At 35.3% G+C, this 18,660-nt stretch overlaps 1 protein-coding gene across 1 annotated transcript in view; it reads left to right on the plus strand.

The window, feature by feature from the left end:
- The window catches only part of Taf4b (TATA-box binding protein associated factor 4b), a 103,777-nt gene that overhangs the window by 48,510 nt on the left and 36,607 nt on the right, over nt 1-18,660 (plus strand). The window contains exons 10-13 of the mRNA XM_051202077.1: nt 3,033-3,202; nt 7,030-7,160; nt 11,965-12,090; nt 16,905-16,961. Coding sequence (XP_051058034.1) covers nt 3,033-3,202; nt 7,030-7,160; nt 11,965-12,090; nt 16,905-16,961 — 484 coding nt within the window. The remainder of the gene's footprint in view (nt 1-3,032; nt 3,203-7,029; nt 7,161-11,964; nt 12,091-16,904; nt 16,962-18,660) is intronic.

Here is an 18,660-nt window from a genome sequence, read left to right on the forward strand (position 1 = left end):
TATGATTTTTATTATTTTACATTATAATTCATCAGTTATCTCCTTTCCTTTTTCCAGACCTTCCTCCACACACACACCCCAACCTTGTACTATCTCAAAATAATGGACACCTTTTCTTTGTTATTATACATACATGCACACATACCTAAATACATAAACACAACCTGATATAATGTTCTGTGTGGATTATGATCTCAGTGCTTATCCCAACTGTCCCCAGTTCACCTGTGAAAGTTATTCTATTCCCTCTGCCCAGAGAGATCCATCCATTCCCCTTGAGCTTTCCTTAGCCTCTCTAGGCCTATGGATTGCAGCATTTTTATCCTTTACTTTACAGCTTATTAATGTCCACTTATGATTGAGTACATACCATGTTTGTCTTTCTGGATCTGGGTTACCTCACTTGGGATGATTTTTTTTTCTCGTTCCATCCATGGCCTGCATGTTTCAGGATGTCATTTTGTGGTTTGCTTTTAGATTTTTTTTTTTTTTTTCCCCTTTAACTGCTGAGTAAAGCTGCATTGTGTAGATGTACATTTTCTTTATCCATTCTTTGGTTGAGGGACACCTAGATTGTTTCAGTCTGGTTATTATGAATAAAGCTGCTACGAGCATAGTTAAGCAAGTGTCCATGTAGTGTGATGCACTCAGAGGGAATTTATTTTGTCTTTTTGAGGGGTCCACCGCTTAGTTCCCAAATAAATCACAAGGAGGCTTATTTTAACTTATGAATGCTCAGCCTTAGCTTGGCTTGTTTTCTAGCTAGCTTTTCTTATTTTAAATTGTCCCACTTCCTTTTCCTCTTTCCTTCTTACCCTGTGACTGGCTGGGTGGCTGGCCTCTGACACCCTCCTCTCCTTGTTCTATTGTTCTTTTTTTCATTTCTTCTTCTGTTTATATTCTCTGCCTGCCAGCCCTGCCTATCCTTGCTCCTGCCTCACTATTGGCTACCATTCAGCTCTTTATTAGACCATCAGTGTTTTAGACAGGCAAAGAATCACAGCTTCACCGAGTTAAATAAATGGCAGTATAAACAAAAGTCACGCATCTTAATATTCTATTACATGTGCTTGTGGTTGGATGGGGGTGTCCTTTGGGTTTATGCCTAGGAGTGTTGTATATAGCTGGCTCTTGAGGTAGATTAGTTGAATGTTAAACCTGTCAGAACTCTTAAGATCAAAAACACAAGTGACACTCTTTCATTGGTGGGAATACAAACTTGTATAGCCACTTTGGAAATCAATATGGTGGTTCCTCAGAAAATTGGGACTTGATCTATAACATTCCACCTTTATGGATACTATTAGTTTTAATACATACATACATACATACATTGTATAATGTTCAAATCAGACTAATGTATTCAGTCTTAATAATTGACATTTCTTTTTGGTGAAAACATTCAAGATTCATGTGGTTTTGTTTTGTTTTGCAGCATGTAGTTATTATGTTTTCTGTAGTCACTTTACCATACAGTAGAACAGAGAAACCCATTACTCCTACTTACTCTTAATTTAGTACCAAGGGACACTGTTTTGAAGTATTTTACTTAGGCCTTTTTAAAAGACTATTTTTAACTTAGAATCTGATCCTTCTTTAGGTAATTATTTTTTGCCATTTTCATGTTTTGTGTTTAGGTATATAAATATGGGCATTCCACTTGATTTATATCAGTTGGAAGTTGACTTTTGGAGCCATTCTTATGAATGTTTCATTACTAGTTTAAGATATTAATTTGTTCTCTTTCTTTCTCTTAGTACAAACACACCTTTAAATGTTAGCTGTTAGTGGGCTGCATGGTGACAGCGCTGTTGCTCTTTCTCTAGGCTGTGTGTCTGGCATCTTTCTTTCATTGAGTACTTTTCTATGTTTGCTTGGGCATTTTTTTCTTCCTTACCTTTAAAGTGTACACCAAGAGCCTTCATTTCTTGAGTGTTTGACAATTATAATTTATTCTCTATACAAATGCATCATCACTGGGGGAATATATAATTTAAATCAATTTGACACAGACTCATGATGTCCCATTTGCCCATCTTTTTATGGAATATGTTTTAATATAATAATCACTTTTGTATAATTAGTATGTGAATCACAATCAGTAGCTAGACTGTTATTACCATGGTGAAAAGGATTTTTAGAGGGAATTTATTTCTTCTCGTAGATACATGTCCTCTTGTTGGTACTATAGACAAAAAGCAATCTTATGAAATTAACTTTACTGGTGTAAAACAAGAAGCCCAAACCTATTTCATGTTTGTTTTTATGTGTATGTATGTGAATGTGTGTAGTTTTATTTATACTTTAAACATAGTCCCTTTGTAGCCAATTGCTTTGAGAGTGTGTTTTAGTATATTCATTTGGTATAGAGGAAGTATGCAAAAAATATGAATCATGAAAAAATTAATTTAAAATTTTAATTTCAGAATAGCTAGGCAGATAAATAGTTAAGAGACTTTATGTGGAATGTTTATTTTATTTATTTATTTATTAAACGATTGAGTTTTTCTGCTGCTATTAAATGGAATAGTGGAGTTCACAGGGGAAATCTTGAAGGGCTTTTAACAATCCTGGATGAAAGCAAAGAGTCCGTCTTCATTTCCTAGTCTTTCATTGTAGAGGATTTGTGGATGACTGGAGTAAGTCTAATCCTTCTTGGTGTGTCTCACTTACCAGAGAGGAAATGATAATTTCTGGAACACACAGCAGGTTCTGATTTCTCTTCCAGGAAGCTTGCTCTTCTGCTTAGTGATGGCCAGTTTAATTTTAAAAGCTTAAGGAGAAAAGATAGCATTCTTCAGTTCACTTCATTGAATAAGCTTAATAAAGTAATATTATTTATAAGAAAGGTCTGTTTTTGTTTTTTCCATGCTGTGTAGCCAAGGATGACCTTTAAGACCTTTAATTCCTGTTTCTCCTGCCTCAACTTCCCAAATAGTGGGATTACAGTGGGCACTGCCATACTTGGCTAAGACATATATTTCTTTGTGCCCGTGCATGCACACAGGCAAACTAACTTTTTGTCCCTTTAGAGGTGAAGATGACATCAATGATGTGACTTGCATGGCAGAAGTCAACCTTGATGAAGAAAACGCCTGCATCTTAGCAACACATTCTGAATTTGTTGGCACACTCATTCAGTCGTGTAAAGAAGAACCATTTCTTTTCATTGGAGCTCTACAAAAGAGAATTTTAGACATTGGTAAGTATAGAACCATGATTATTGACCTGATAGGAATGTTTGTTGAGGGGAATTGTTATCATGAAGACATGGCCAAACTCTAAGGATTAGGTAAGGCTCTAGAAATATTCTGAGATTTCCTGAGTATTACAGAATGAAACATATTATTTTATAATACTTTAATCTTTTGTTTCTGTGGTAGATAATAGTAAGTTAATGTTTTTTTTATTTATATGATTGAATAATAGAGATACATATTTTTCACAAATACTTTATGTGTGCTGTTTTTTTTTTTTTTAATCATGTTCCTTGTTGGTCCTTAGTAATGTATATATATATACACACAAATGAAAGTTTATAATAAATGTTGTATTTGTAAATTGTAGGAATACCTAATGAGAACCAATTTTTTCCTTGTATCAACCCTAAAATTTAATTTCACTCTTACTCCTGAAGAAAATTGAGCTAGAACATTAAGATTTTTTTTTCTAGGTACAGGGTTTAGGTGACTCCATTGAATTTAAAAAAAAAAAAAAATAGAGGAGAATGTATGTACTCTTATTATTTGGAGCCAGATTCAATGTCATGTGAAAGACTGTAAGACCCCATATTAAATGCAGTGAGATAGATTAGAGATTTTTTTAAATGAATTATACCGTATTTGGTCTACTTCATAATAAATGAGTATTTTAGCTATTGTATGTTGAGCACTTTTATATTGTAATTTAAATTAAGGCCATGTTATCTTTTTTGTGAGCAATTATAATTATTAATAGTTTCTCCTGGCTAGGTTTTTGTCAGACAATAGAGAAATCTCTATTGAGAAAATGCTATCATCAGTTTGCCTATAGTGATGCAGAGCATTGGCTGAATTCTCTTTCCCTTCCACAGTTTTTAATCCGTTTGGTTTAAGTCTTTATTAAATGATATATTTTTTAAAAAAATTTAGTACTATTTTTATTAATAGTGGGGATGCCTACAGTGGTCAGAGGTGTCTGGTGATTGTAAGCTTTACAGTGAAGGCGTTAGGAACTCCATCTGAATCCTCTGCAAGTGCAGTTTGTATTCCTACTAACTACTGAACCATCTTTTGATCCCTGTATGATCATTTTCTTGAGGTTTGATGACAGCTTAAGATCGTAATCAGCAACTTTTTTCCAGGTGGGAAGCAAACATGAACAACATATGGACAAATGAGCAGGACTGTATCTTATTGGCCTCTGGCTTGTATAACAAAAGACCATAGCCTTGAAGGCTTCAGTGACACATACTTATTGTCACAGTTATGGAGTGGGAATGTCAGATCTGGATGCTCATCAGGGTCTCTGGCTAGGGTGGTCTTTCACAGTTCTTTATATTGTATCCTTATGTGATCTACTCTGACTTTATTCATTGCAATTGATTATTCCCAAAGGGCTATACTCCGATTGTCAACCAAGTCATGGACAGAGTTTCTTTATGCCTTTTTGGGGGGAGAAACAAACTTTTCATCCATTGGTTGGATTCTTACAAAACTTTGTGCCTAGAAAGAGATGAATTTTGACCTACTGGCTAGAGTTTGGCAACCCTGGTTTAGGAGGATTTGAGAAACTCTGTTTTCAGTTCTTAATGATGAAATACAAACAATGCACATAATTCGAAACATAAACTATCCTTAAAGGAAACAGCCAAGGAATGAATGTTTTATTTATTTCTAGAGATGTTTTCTACTTGTAATAAAATTCTGTCATACAGAAGTTAGCGACTGAGGGTATTCCTAAAAATAGAAATTACACATTTTCCAAATGAATTTTTTAGATATAATGTTGTTCCTGTGTGCAGGGTAGACTTAATTTCAATATTCATTTTTTTCTCTAATTGCCTAAATTAAATTGTAGACATTCAATAAAGTCAATATTAAGCAGGCAAGTACTAACTAGCTCTCTCCTTAATTATGTTGGCTTTGTTTTAAAGTGGGAATTAACCTACATATAGTTTTTAGCTTAGTGAAGATATGTTTGGACATTTGCTGTTGTATATACTTAGGAATTATTAATACTTGTTCATTTCTAATACTATAAAAATATTACAGATTTTAAAAATACCAATTACTATTTTTACCTGTTTTGTTGCGAATCAAGTTCAGAGCCTTCTATACTATAGATTTTTAAATAGGTAAATTACTTCTTTATAAGTACATAGTTATTTTCAAATTCCTTTTCCCCAAGAAATGATCTTAAATGCTGATTTTATTTAATTTAATTATAAGTTGACTTCCACTGCCTACCCTATTTTTAATTGTGATGTATATTTATTTTGTGTGTGCACATGTGTGCCCGCCCATCTGCATGTGAGTGCTGATACACATGGAGGTGGCTGGAGTTACAGATTGTGTGTGCTTCACTGTCAAGTAAACAAGGAATTGAATTCCAGTCCTGTAAGAGCAGTGAGCAAGCATTTAGTTACTAAACCATCTCTCTAACCCATGTTATAATTTTAACCATTTGATTGTTTAGAAAATTTACTGCTTCTTATATGGAAGGTTCAACTAATTGTTTATGCTTTGTGTTTAAAAGTAGTTGTGACTTTGTAGTGTGTTTTTCTTTTCCCTTTGTTTAAGTCTTAAATTGGAAATGAGGTCAATTTTGCCACAAAGTAATGAATTATAGTTTGAAGGCTTAGTTTAAAAGAAGTTGGATAATTTTAAATCTCCCTACTTAGTTTACTTAGACTATATTTTAAATTAAAATTTATTCTGTGGTAATGCCAAAGTATATTTGAGTTATAATTATGTTTTTGCTGTAGTTCAGCCTTTGATGGGAATGAGTATGTATTATATGAATTAGCATGTAAAAATCAAACAGTATTTTTAAATTACTGTGAAGATATACGTGTGTCTGTGTATGTACGTGTGTGTGTGCGTGCGCATGCATGCATGCATGCCTGGGAAAATGGCTCAGTGGATGAAACACTTGCCTGGAAAGTGAGGAGTGGATCCCTAGCACTCCACATACACATGAATACACACATACCACAAAAACCACCACCACAACAAAGAACTCCACACTAGCCTTTAAAAATGCATCTACCTTAATTTTCTTAACTGCCTGTATCTTTACATTTGTATATCTATTGATGCAGGCAGTTCTATTGTCTTATGAAACACAGTTTGAATACTGTTAGGATTGTTTATATGTCAGCTACTGCTCTTGTTTATCACTCAAATTCTTTTTCTAAAACTTTCTTTCTCATTACAACCTGTATGAAACAGTTTGTTCATAAGAGAAACAAGTTATTGAAATTAATGGTGAAATGATGAGGTTTTGTGCATATTTCATCCTATAATTGAATAGGTTAATTTATGAAAACATGAGTAGTGCAAAATATAATGGGGAACAGACAAAAAGAATGTTTTATAGACAAGGAATGAACAGATTTATAATTTCAGTTCACTGAAGTAAATGTCATGAATTGTTAACAGTGTCAAGCAGGGTAAAATGTGCCTTTCCATTTTTTTAATTACTAAAATTAACAGAATATAGCACTAATTTCTGCAGTTACCATTTTCCTCCCTGAACACTAAACTTGATTTGTGTTCTTATTAACTTTGTCCTATAAATGACCTTGCAAGGAGAATGATTCTAGAGGCTAAGGGAAACAATGTCTATATTTTCTGAGGCTCCAGGCTAGGTTTTATTAATGTAATGTCTAAGATCTTTGAAGTTGTGACTTTACCAGGAAAATCATAATCTCCAAACCTTTATTCATAATGGGTATGACTTCCAGGGGGAACTGAATACCTGCTGTGCTAATTATTTCAATTATAAGCCACTACTAAAACATGTAATGGATTTTCTCTGCCTATACAGGTAAAAAGCATAACATTACGGAACTTAACTCTGATGCTGTGAACTTGATCTCCCATGCAACACAGGAGAGATTGCGAGGCCTGCTAGAGAAACTGACTACAATTGCTCAGCATCGAATGACTGTTTACAAGGTAAAGGAAATATTAAGGAAGTACAGACTCTCATCTCCTGAGCAATGTTAAAGGTAGTTTCATGGACAAGGGTGTATTTATATCAGGATGTATTTGTAGAAGAGTGATTGAGACTTAATATTTCATGTTAAGAAAACATTTTCCTTAATTTCTCTACTTGGAAATGCTTACATAGTAAATTAAATCAAAATAGAATTTATAGTGTCCAAAGTAGGGTTTTTTTGTTGCTATTGGGATATGCACCTGTTTTGACTGAGGCTCCTCCTCTATTCTTGATTATGAAGGAGGTTGTGTTAGGATGGAATACTGGTTGTGTGGTCTGGACTCTGCTTACATGGCTCTTACTTACATGATGATAGTAAGTATTGATACTAATGTCATTCATTACTACTCTTGCCTGCTATTATGAAAGACTAAGTGAAAGAATAGCCTGTCTAATTTCTAGTGGTGTAACAAAATGACTTGCTGTTACTGAGACAAAGGCACTTAGTATATTTGAATTGTAGATTTTATTGCTTCTTGGCCTTTAGGGTAAGATCAGTTCTGAATTGTAGTTTCAGAGGTGGGCAAATAACTGAATGATTATGGATCTTAAGAAAAGATAATGGGATGAAAAGGGATAATTCTTTTAAATTAAAAAATGTCGAGTGGTAGATTTCAACATGTTGGTAAGTAGGTAACTTTGTGAAGTTTTGAGTTTACAATAGGATCATTCATTGTCAAAGCTTCATACCCAGCCATATAAATTAAAGGAAACCCAGACTATCTGCTGCTGTCACCCTGGTAAATTTGGTGGAGAAACCATCTTACTTACATTCTGTTCCATGTAGAACTTGGGAAGCTCCTTACTTTCAAAATTTTTGAGGGAATTTGTCAGACTGACTTAAATATGGAATCAGTATCATAAAAAGCTGTAGAAAACAGTGTCAATATTCCATTTTATGTGAGTATAGAAATTTGTCCATTTTTGTAGGTTATTATTTATGTCAGTTCAGTTGGTGGTGGTAATTGCACTTTTCTTTCTAATTCTTACTTGTGTTTTCCCTGTTATTCTAGCTAATGGCTTCCCTAGTCATTACAAAGAACCAGGCACTTTTGGTTTCTCTGATGGCTGAGCAAGCCATTGATCTATGGGTATAGTAGAATATTATTAGGAGCCTTTTTTTCATCATCATCATCATTATTATTATTTTTATTTATTTATTTTTTTTAAGGACCACTAGTATTTGGTTTTACTCTAGGTCTCTGGGCTATCTAATCTCTGATTCTTGGTCACCCAAGCAATGTTTCAATATGGTTTCATCTCTTGGAATGGTTCTTAAGTCAAGTCATAGAACATTCCAGATTTAAAAGTTGCCCAGTCTTTTAAAAAGCCCATCACTCAAAAGTCTAACTTTTCTTTAAAAGTACCAAAACTCAACTGTAGGCTCCTATAAAATGAAAAGATAAATGACATACTTTCCAGAGCACAGTTAAAATCAAAGCAAAGCCACATCCCTAAGTATGAACAGCTCAATGTGTGACATCTGGTACTCACAGTCTTCTGGGCTCCAAAGGCTTTCAATTTCTCCAACTCTGCCATTCACAGCACATCTAGTTTGTCATGTAGTCTCAGGCCTGTTCTGCTCCACAGCTGCTGCTGTCTTTTGTTGTCATTGTATGGTTCTGGGACTCTGACCTTACTATGTGTTATAGCCTCTCTCCATGACCAATCCTGCAATCCTAGGGTGTCCACTGCCTCTCCTGGCATCTTTTCAGGAAGTCCAGCCTTGTATACAGACCTTTTTTTACTCTGTGATCCTCTCATGCCTGAATCTTACACATTATCAAGTTTGACTGTCAGCATGAGATACAGCCTTGCCCTGCTCTGGACCCTAGCTTCTAACTCCAGGGAAGTACCCCCAAAGATTTCATTCATTGTGCCATTCAAAACTTTCTTGTTATAAAGTTCAGGTAGACTTTCTTTGTATCAATTGCATGTGTTAATAGGATTTGGTAGTTGAAGGAAAATGGGTAGTGCTTACCCTTCCTGGAAGACCTTAATCATTTAGCTTAAGGATAAATACCTTCTTAACTTTCTGTTATATGGTAGCTCTCTTTCAACTTTCATAATGGTTCCTCATATTGGGTTAACCTCAACATAAAATTATTTTCATTGCTACTTCATAACTGTAATTTTGCTGTTATGAATTGTAATGTAAATAGCTGATATATAAGATATCTGATATGCAACCTCTATGAAAGGGTTGTTCAGCATCCCCCAAGGGGTCATGACCTACAGGTTGAGAACCACTGTGTTACACATTTACTATTGATTTATACTGCACCCTTTACCAAACATTCATTCTTTAGGATAGCTAGTATTGCTGTCTGAATGTTATATAGAAAGACAAAATTATCCGTCTTTAAGAAGAAATAATAACCACTTAATTACATTTGAATTTACTTCAAAATTCACCATTATTTACAAACTTTAATTATAATAATAGTATTTGTATCAAAGGTTTGGTCTAGTCCTTCTATCTCTTGGGTTTTATTTTTATCTGTCCAATAAAGGAAATTCTACTCCATAAACTATTAAAAAAAAAAAAAACAGCCACAGTTATTAAAAGCAAAATTCCACCGCCATCTTTTCTATTGTAGATGTTAGTTACTTTTACTTGGGTATAATGTTCTAATTAATCATAGGTCATAAACTGAAATGTAAATAAAAAAGTAGAAGTAATCTAGTATTTAGTCTAGCTTTTTTTTTTTCTAAATCCTGTTTGGTGTTTTGTTTTGTTTTGTTTGTTTGTTTGTTTTCAAGGCAGGGTTTCACAATGTAGCCCTAGCTGTTCTGGAACTCACTCTGTAGACAGGGATAGCCTTGAACACAAAGGTATACCTACCTCTGCCTCCACAATGCTGGGATTAAAGGTGTGTGCCACCACAGCCCAGCTCTGCTTTGTGTTTTTACACTGAACCTGCTGTCTGTGCTGTGGCTATGGAGTATTTCACTCCCTAGCAGAAAGGTACTGTGATGGTTCCTTCAGGTGGGATTCACCTGATGGTGCTAATATCACCTGCATCTGGATGTCTAGTACTGGCTTTTATACTTTTGGTCCATGAAGTCTTCAGGTAGTTGGTTCACAGAGATAGGAGGAACATGACAGCAGGTAAGTATTCACAGTAGGTTAGGAAAGGCACTCATTTGCTGTAGCTGGAAGAAAAAGGAGAAATTATGCCACAGGCAGTTGTATCTGAATTGGTAAAGGAAACAGCATGAGAATGAGATATGGTTAAAATTTAGAATGCCTGTACTTCTTTTTAATTTAGTGTTTATTGTCCCTTTTAAATTAAATTTCTGTCCATAAACTGTCTCCAGAGTTTCTGAACACAGAAATGGTAAAGATGAAGTATTTAAGAAACCACTGTTATTGTGCTTAACCTCTGTGCTTGACCTATAATGTGTTCCACATTTTATCTTGTATTATTTAACTTTAAAGACCATTTGGGAATTCTTGAATTAAACTTTAAGTAAAATAAGTAGCACTAATACACCCTTCTTCCTTAAACCATGTAATACTCTTTTGATCTAGTTAAATGCCAACAATAAAAATTTAATTTAAAAAGAATCTTGGGCATATGAAATCTCTTAGTCTAAGCTAATTGAAGCAGCCATAAGCATGAGGATAAAGTGGAGGCAGAGATGGGAGTAGTATGGTTCTGGGTTCCAAGCCAAATGCTTACTGCTGAGCTCGCTGTTTAGTTGTTTTTGGCTATAAGACTCTCCCTCAAGTGTTGACGCCTGAGATGAGTAGATGTTTGGATATGTATGGATTGTTTAAAACCTTTCTGCTTCTCTCACAACAGCCCACTTGTAAGGATATTTGTATTAGGTGGCTATAGGTGAAGAAAAGTAGAATATACATAGATTTGAAAGCACTGTTTTTGTATTCTAGCATACCTGGATAAGACAGACATTTTTACTTTTGTCATTTTATGGAGTATTTAAGATAAGAAATTATAGTTTTTTGTTACAGTAAATTATATGCTTTCCCACTACTTGGGAGGCTAAGGCAGGATGATCCTAGGTTCCAGGACAGCCTATTCTGTATAGTGAGAACCTGCTTTTAAATAGAGAAACGGTAAGTTAATAAATTATATACAGAATTATTTTGATTAAAGTTGCTGTCTAAATTTAGTTTCCGTAATCAGACCTTTATGATTTTTTTGTTTGCTTTTGATTTTTTGAGACAGGTTTTCTCTATGTAGCTCTGGCTATCCTGGAACTTGCTCTGTGAACCAGGCTGGCCTCAACTCAAGATATCTGCCTTCCTCTGCCTCCATAGTGTTGGGATTAAATAAGATTAAGCCAATCTATCTGAGGTAGCACTTTTTCTTGGCTGTCCTTTTCAGTGAATAGATTATTTCTTGCTTTTCATCTAATATTTAATTACTCATATTTATGTCAGTAGATAGGAAATAATTTGACCAAGGAAGATTGAATTATAGGTAATGGTATATTCTACTGGGTTCTTTTTCCTAATATTAGGATTTGTTTGATTTAATTCCTTTTGCTGTCTCTGAGTAGGCTTGCTAAGGAAATCTTTCTGAAATATAAATGCTAATCATCTCTCAAATTTAAAGATGATTAAAGTTTCTGGCTTTTATTTTGTTTGCTTGATTGTTTAACAAAGTAAAAAAAATATCTTCTGAAAAATCTAGTTCCTTCTATGACTTGAAGTTACCCTCTTTTGTATTGTTTATCATAATGCTTAATGCAAATGTATTGCCCAAATCATAAAACTGTTTTTTCCCCTAGGGAAGTGAAAATTACATCTTGTCTACTGACACCAGATCACAGCTCAAATTTCTTGAAAAGCTAGATCAATTGGAAAAACAGAGGAAGGATCTAGAAGAAAGAGAGATGTTACTTAGAGCAGCCAAGGTAAGCATTGTATGACTTATAGGAACATGGCCTGGCAATGTGATCATAATTAGCTTTATCATTGACTGATGGCCTTGCTTTTCTTAAACCTTTAGGTTTCTCTTGAGAATATTCTAAAATGAAATTACTAATAGCTTTCAGTTAGTTTAGTTAATGAGTCATAATCTTTTGTCCCATCCCCCCCAAATAATCTGGTGTACCTGATATCATTCCCTCCCATCCATCCATCCATCCATCCATCCATCCATCCATCCATCCATCCATCCATCCCTATTTCTAGCTTAAACTTTTACACAAATTTTAGACTCATAAGATACTATTTGGCATGTACCAAGTTGAAGTTAACAAGAATAATTTTTAAAATACAGGAAGATTATGGTAAAATTAATAATTTGGAGTATATGGAACCAAATGTAAATTGGTGGAAATGTGTTAGAGAGAGGGAGAGTCATAGGAGCTACAGGAGCCATGGCCCTGTGTTCTTCCTCTTAAGTTGTTTTCTAGGACTAGTAATGCCTGGATACTACATAACAGTTCAGTTCTACTACAGTTTATGTTCTATACCCACAGTTCTTCATAGACATAATCAAAGCCTCACAAGAGATTGTGAAAGTTGAACACCAGAGTCTTATTTATTAATTTATTTATTTATTTATTTATTTATTTATTTTTGAGAGCCACATCTAGTCTCTCTGGCTCTCTCTGTGTCCCTGTTTCTCTCTCTCTCTCCCCCCTCATTGTGTAGGGCACACATCTACTCTTTGTTGGCCTTGAATTCAGTGACCAGCATCCCTCCTGAGTGCTGACATTCAAGACATTCAGCATCAACTCCAGTCCACTACCTACTTTCTTAAATCTTCTGTGATGAGATAGGATCTATGTACGAATACTAATGTAGCTCAGGCACCCTTTGAACCCACTGTCCTGTTGGCCTTCTCTGAATTGCTGGGATTTAGAAGGGTCAATCATGGTAACTTGGCTCTAATTGCTTCTTTGACTTATTTTAAACAATTTCTACTGACATTATAATATCAAAATTATACATTTGTCTTTTTCTTAGATCCGCTCGTTTCTTGCATTTGTTCCATCTCAGCCTGATCCCTTGTATGCACCATGACACACACATACTTTAGTGTGTCGTGTCCATCTCCACCTTAGTTTAAAGTTATGTAACTGTCTATACTTTGGAAAGCGGTCCTGAGGCATAATGAGCCACCACCCTTAAACATTCTAGTGTGCATTGCACAGATCCCTGTTGAGATTTTGCCAGCTGTCCCACTTGTTTTTTTTGTGTTCCATTTTTCTTTTCAGAAATAAGTATTTCACTTAGTAGTTCTCTCATCACATTTTTTTTCTGGCAATCTCAGTCCTCCTTATATACTCATTCATGACCTTTACCTGCATTCTATGGTATTTCCTTAGGACGTGTAGTTATGCACCCCTGGCAGGAATACACAGAGGTGATTAAGACATTTCTCTGAGCTAATAATCTCAAAAGGCAACCTAATAACCCAGACATATAGTTGTCTACCAGTTCTTTCAATTTAAAATTGACAGTCTGTCTCTGTAAGTTTTTAGTTTTTCATGGATTGTTTTAATCTTCACAAATTATATCAATATATTTTCCTTATCGAATTTTCATGTATCAGCCTTAGCAAGTTCTTGTATCAGCCACTTCTATGAAGATTACTTGGTACTAATTGTTTATTCTCATTAACTTTCATTCATATATAACCCTCTATTATATGAAAAGGCTTTCTTTTCCTCCCTGTTCATAAAAATATAAACCTGTGGTTTTTTATTTAATTCAGCTGTCTATACTACTTTACTATTAAGATTTATTGTGATGCTCAGAATGCCTGTAGGAGGGAGACCCTTCTAAATGGCTCTTACTTGTCATGTCTCCTTCGCTCACTAAGCATGTCCTACTTTTTGCTATTGAGATATTCCAGGGCTAACCTTTACTCTTCCTGCCTTCATCTTGAAGTCAGCCATACCTATAGGAAATTCTGCATCTTTTTACTTGAAGATGATATTCAGAAACCAGTTTTGTAGCACAAATTGCACTATGTTTATTGCTTAACAGTGTCATTATTTATAGGATATATTAGTGGATGGCTCTAGGAAATATTTGTATGTTATGTATATACATACATACATAGAAATATCTACAATGTTTACTGCATCACTATTTGTATTATAGAATCATGGGTTCATACCTCTAACTTTAGTCCTGGACCTCTTTCTTTATACCCATAACCTATCTACTTTATAAAACTTTTCTCTTTCTTGCAAGATGGCTCAGGGAATAAGAGCACTTGCTGCCAAGCCTGATCACCTGAGTTAAATTCCTGAGTGCTACATGGTGGTAGGAAACCTGGCTTCCATAAGTTGTTCCTCTGACCTGTATACTAGTTCTTCATGTATGTACATATTCATTCATTTACTCATATTTGCTGCCTGCCTCCCTCCCTTCAAATAATTGCAGAATTTTTACTCCAGGAATCAGAAAGTTTGCTTTAATTATTATCTTTAACATAATAGCTTATGTCATCAGTCAGCATATGTATTTGATCAGTGAGATTCATATGCCACTAGCTTGACTGACTCTTGTCTATTTTCCTTCATGCCATTTTATTGGCCGTACTCCTTACCATTACAACCACTGGTCTGTGTCTCACTGAGACATCCCAAACCTCTACAAGGATGTAGGCATCATAACATTGTCCCTGCTCTGCTGTCTCAGCCCCAAACTGACCCCTGTGCTGACAAGGGCAGGAAGATGAGACAGGAAAATACTCTATCTTAAGCTTGACATATTCTAAGCAAGAACTAAGCTATCATAACAAGGTAGTTTACTGTTCTTTATTTCTAGTAACTGTACAATAAATAAGTTTATAAAACCATTAAATATGATTCTAGTTATTATTTATATAAGAGATTATACTGGTTCTTGGTCTCTTTGGGTTTTCTTTGTTTTTGAGACAGAACCATAAATATTGGGATGCCCTGGCTTCAGTCTTATGCCTTCTCTATGTCTTTGTGCTCTCCCAAGATTGTACTTCAGCTTGGTCTACATTCTAAAACTTTTGGGATGTACAATTGACTGCTTGTTTGATAATCACTTTTCTGGCTAATAGGACTCTCAAATTGTATATGTCCAAATAGACTTCTGATTTTTCTCTTTTATTATGGCTTTTTCTAACTCAGAGATACCCTAATTTCCCATAAATTTATGGAAAGAAAAAAGAACCCTAACTGTTCTCTTTGCTTTTTCTCTACAGTGAGAGCTTCTGGACAGCCAGGACTACAGGACAGACTGTGTCTCAAAACAAAACAAAACATTGCTTTTAGTGATTTCTTGTTGATTGTACTTACCCAAACATTTTACAAGACTTCTAGTACTTGACTCCCTCTTTGAGTTTGCCTCATGACACTCCTTCACTCATCCCACTCATCATACTCAAGTGTCTATTCAAAGCTTGTGTCCACCTTAGGGCAGTCAACCTTTGATTTGGCATCTAAAACTGACAGTTGAATTCCTTCTCCATTGTTGTGTATTCTTTATTAGATCTTCTGCTACAGAAAGTTAGAATTCCTCTCAGTTGTTTAGGCTAGAATCTAAGATAACATTTTTTTCCCTCTTTTGTTTGTATCTTGTATCTAGTCTACCACAAATTTGGTTGACTTTACTTTCAAAATAGAATTTGAATCTATTTGTCATCATTGCTCTACTGCTATTCTAGACTGCTGTCATTGTTTTCTCGGTCACTTTCTCTTCATAGCAGTTCCCTGAGTTTTTTCATTATGTGGGCACCTGTGCCTTCAGTTGTAGATCTGTGTAGTAATAAACACTTTGTGTTCCTGGTGGAGCCCTCTTCTAAGGGGTTGCTCCATTGTACCCTCATTCTTGTGCTATGCAGCAATAGTTTTCTTCCAGTGGCTGATTGTTAAATCTACAATTAAACTCTTTTCCTTCTTAAAGTGGCTATAAGGCAATACCTAGCCTCCTTTCTTTCCTTCATATTTTCTGTGTGCTTTACACACAGGGCCCATCCTGTCTGTTCTCAGGTTTGCTGGCATTTTAAGGCTTTGGTATTTACTGTGTCTTCTGTTTGAATGTTCTTCCCTAATGGATTAATGTGATTGCCTATTTCTTGTTGTTCAGACTTCTACTCAATTGTTATTCATCATGGATGTCTAATACACTGCCTAACTAGAGAAGTACCTACCACATTCCTTATGCTCATTTTTATCACATTTTATTTTATTTATAGCATGGATAGTATCAATAGTTATAGAGCACCTAAAACTCTAATAAAAATATTAGAATGTGTTTCCTACTTGTGCTTTCAGAAATTACTCTTTTTAAGAGATTTGATTCAAGGCTAGTTGTGTTCTTGATTTTAATAGCTGTTTAAATAACATATACTTTTCCAAAATGGCTTCACCTAAAGATAAGCCAGTATTCTTTGTTTTCATTCATTTGAGCGCACACTTCTTTTTCCTTTTCTTCTGTTCAAGCCAGTTTTCATTTTGCCCTGTTCCAGCAGGAACAATGTCATGCCTTGACTGGACCTGACTGACATTGTTAGCATCATTTTCAGTCTGCGTTTCCTCCAGGCTAGAACTGCAGCAGCCAGCCCAGATGATGATGAGGAGGGGGCAAGGGCTGGAGTGCATCTATTCTGGATTGAGGCATTGACCCTGGAGCTAGGGTTTTCAATCACAGGAGAAATCATCATTTATTAAATATTTAACAGCAATGCTAGTGTTTAGATGATTTCTATTAAAATTTTCTTTTTCTTTGACAGAGCCGTTCCAATAAAGAAGATCCAGAACAGCTGAGATTAAAGCAGAAAGCCAAAGAGGTAGGACTTTCAAGTTACCGTTCTGGTCTTTGTGTTTGAGGGAAGGTTGGCAGCCTCTCTCTTGGCAATTAGGTCAGGGTTTATTTTACTGTTGCATACCATTTGCAAAAGCCTTGGGGAAGGACAGGAACTGCTGAAGGCAAGGGCAGTACTTCAAATGAGGTCAGTGAGCTATGTGCTCTCCTTTTAAAATTTATTTTCAAGGCTTAGGCCTGTCTGGAAATGGCTCTTTGTAAACTGCAACCATATACTTGGAGGGATATAGTGTGGGATTAAAAGAAAGAAAGACAGAAACTTTGAGATTTAGCATCTGGGACTGTACAATAGGCTACATTTTTCCAGGGTAATTGTTCGTTTTGTAAATCTGATACTGCTTATAATTCTTTGGCTGGGAGGCGGTACTGGGATTTAGTTTTAAATGGAAAATGCCTCTGGCTTTTAATTTTCTGGGCCCAGCAGTTTTCTGTTCTGGAATGGAGCCCTTGTTTCACACAGTTCATGTTTAGCTGCAGGGGGTTTTAGTTTATAGCTTAGACTGGTTAAGCTTTTACTCCCAGAGGCCTCTGCATAGCAACTGTAGAAATCAACAAATAAGTTCATTTATGTCTGCAGCCTTCTCTCAGTAGCTGACTTTTTACATTTCCCAATATCCATTTCCTGACTTCTCTAGCCTCAGAGAAAAAAGCTCCACTAATTGGAGCTTATTTTAATTGAGCCTTAATATTGGATCTCACTGGAGTTACCCCCAGAGCTACTGAGAACAGAATGAAATGAAAGTACCTAAGGTTGAAGGGGTGCGTGTGTACATGCCTGTGTGTGTGTGTGTGTGTGTGTGTGTGTGTGTGTGTGTGAGAGAGAGAGAGAGAGAGAGAGAGAGAGAGAGAGAGAAACTTTCACCTGACCTCAGATTCTTTTCCCTCCTGAATAAATCATCAATCCTGTTCACATTCCTGGTTAAGTATTTGACAGCAGATGATAATAAAGACAATTGAGGTGTGAGATGTGTGATATGGAGCTGAAGAAATTGGTTTCTATAGTTACTTGACTGATTTCATGCAAATTTTAAGCATCTTTATGCTAAGCAAGAGTGATTTCCTGAGCAATCTTTTCCTTAACTGTGTCTCCTGAACTATGAATTTGTTGTCCTCAGCGTTGCTGCACTTGGCATCTAGGTGCCAGCAGCAGCAGGTTATTTATTAATGTTCTAAAGGCCCTTATTGTTTGGATTAATGTAGGAGCTGAGGCAAGACACATTGAATAGCTAGTTGATTCTTAGAATCAAAGTGCTATATTTATTTTGTTTTTTAACATAGAGAAAGAAAATACTCTGGGTAGAGGGACATAAAGATTAGGGCAAGAAAGGAAGGGCATTAAAGTGTTAGAGACAGTCTTTAAACAAAATGCTCCTTATTATAATTTCCTTCCACTGAATATTTATCTAACAATGTTAACTTGAGAATCATATCTAACAATGTTTTTAAGCAAACCTAGATTGATGATAGCTCTGTCACTTGTCTTTGCTCTGAATCCGGGGTATCTTCTTTCTTTAATTAAGGACTGATTGGATGCTTGTATCGCTTTCTTTTAATTGATTCTCATTTTGGAAAGTATTGCTTAGAAAGTTAATTATCTTACTATGTGTGTTGTTGCTTTATAAACATAGGTACTTAGTTTCTTTTAATTTTTTTCTTCCTCTTTG

The sequence above is a fragment of the Phodopus roborovskii genome, unplaced genomic scaffold (genome assembly GCF_943737965.1).
Source record: "Phodopus roborovskii unplaced genomic scaffold, PHOROB, whole genome shotgun sequence".
NCBI lineage: Eukaryota > Metazoa > Chordata > Mammalia > Rodentia > Cricetidae > Phodopus > Phodopus roborovskii.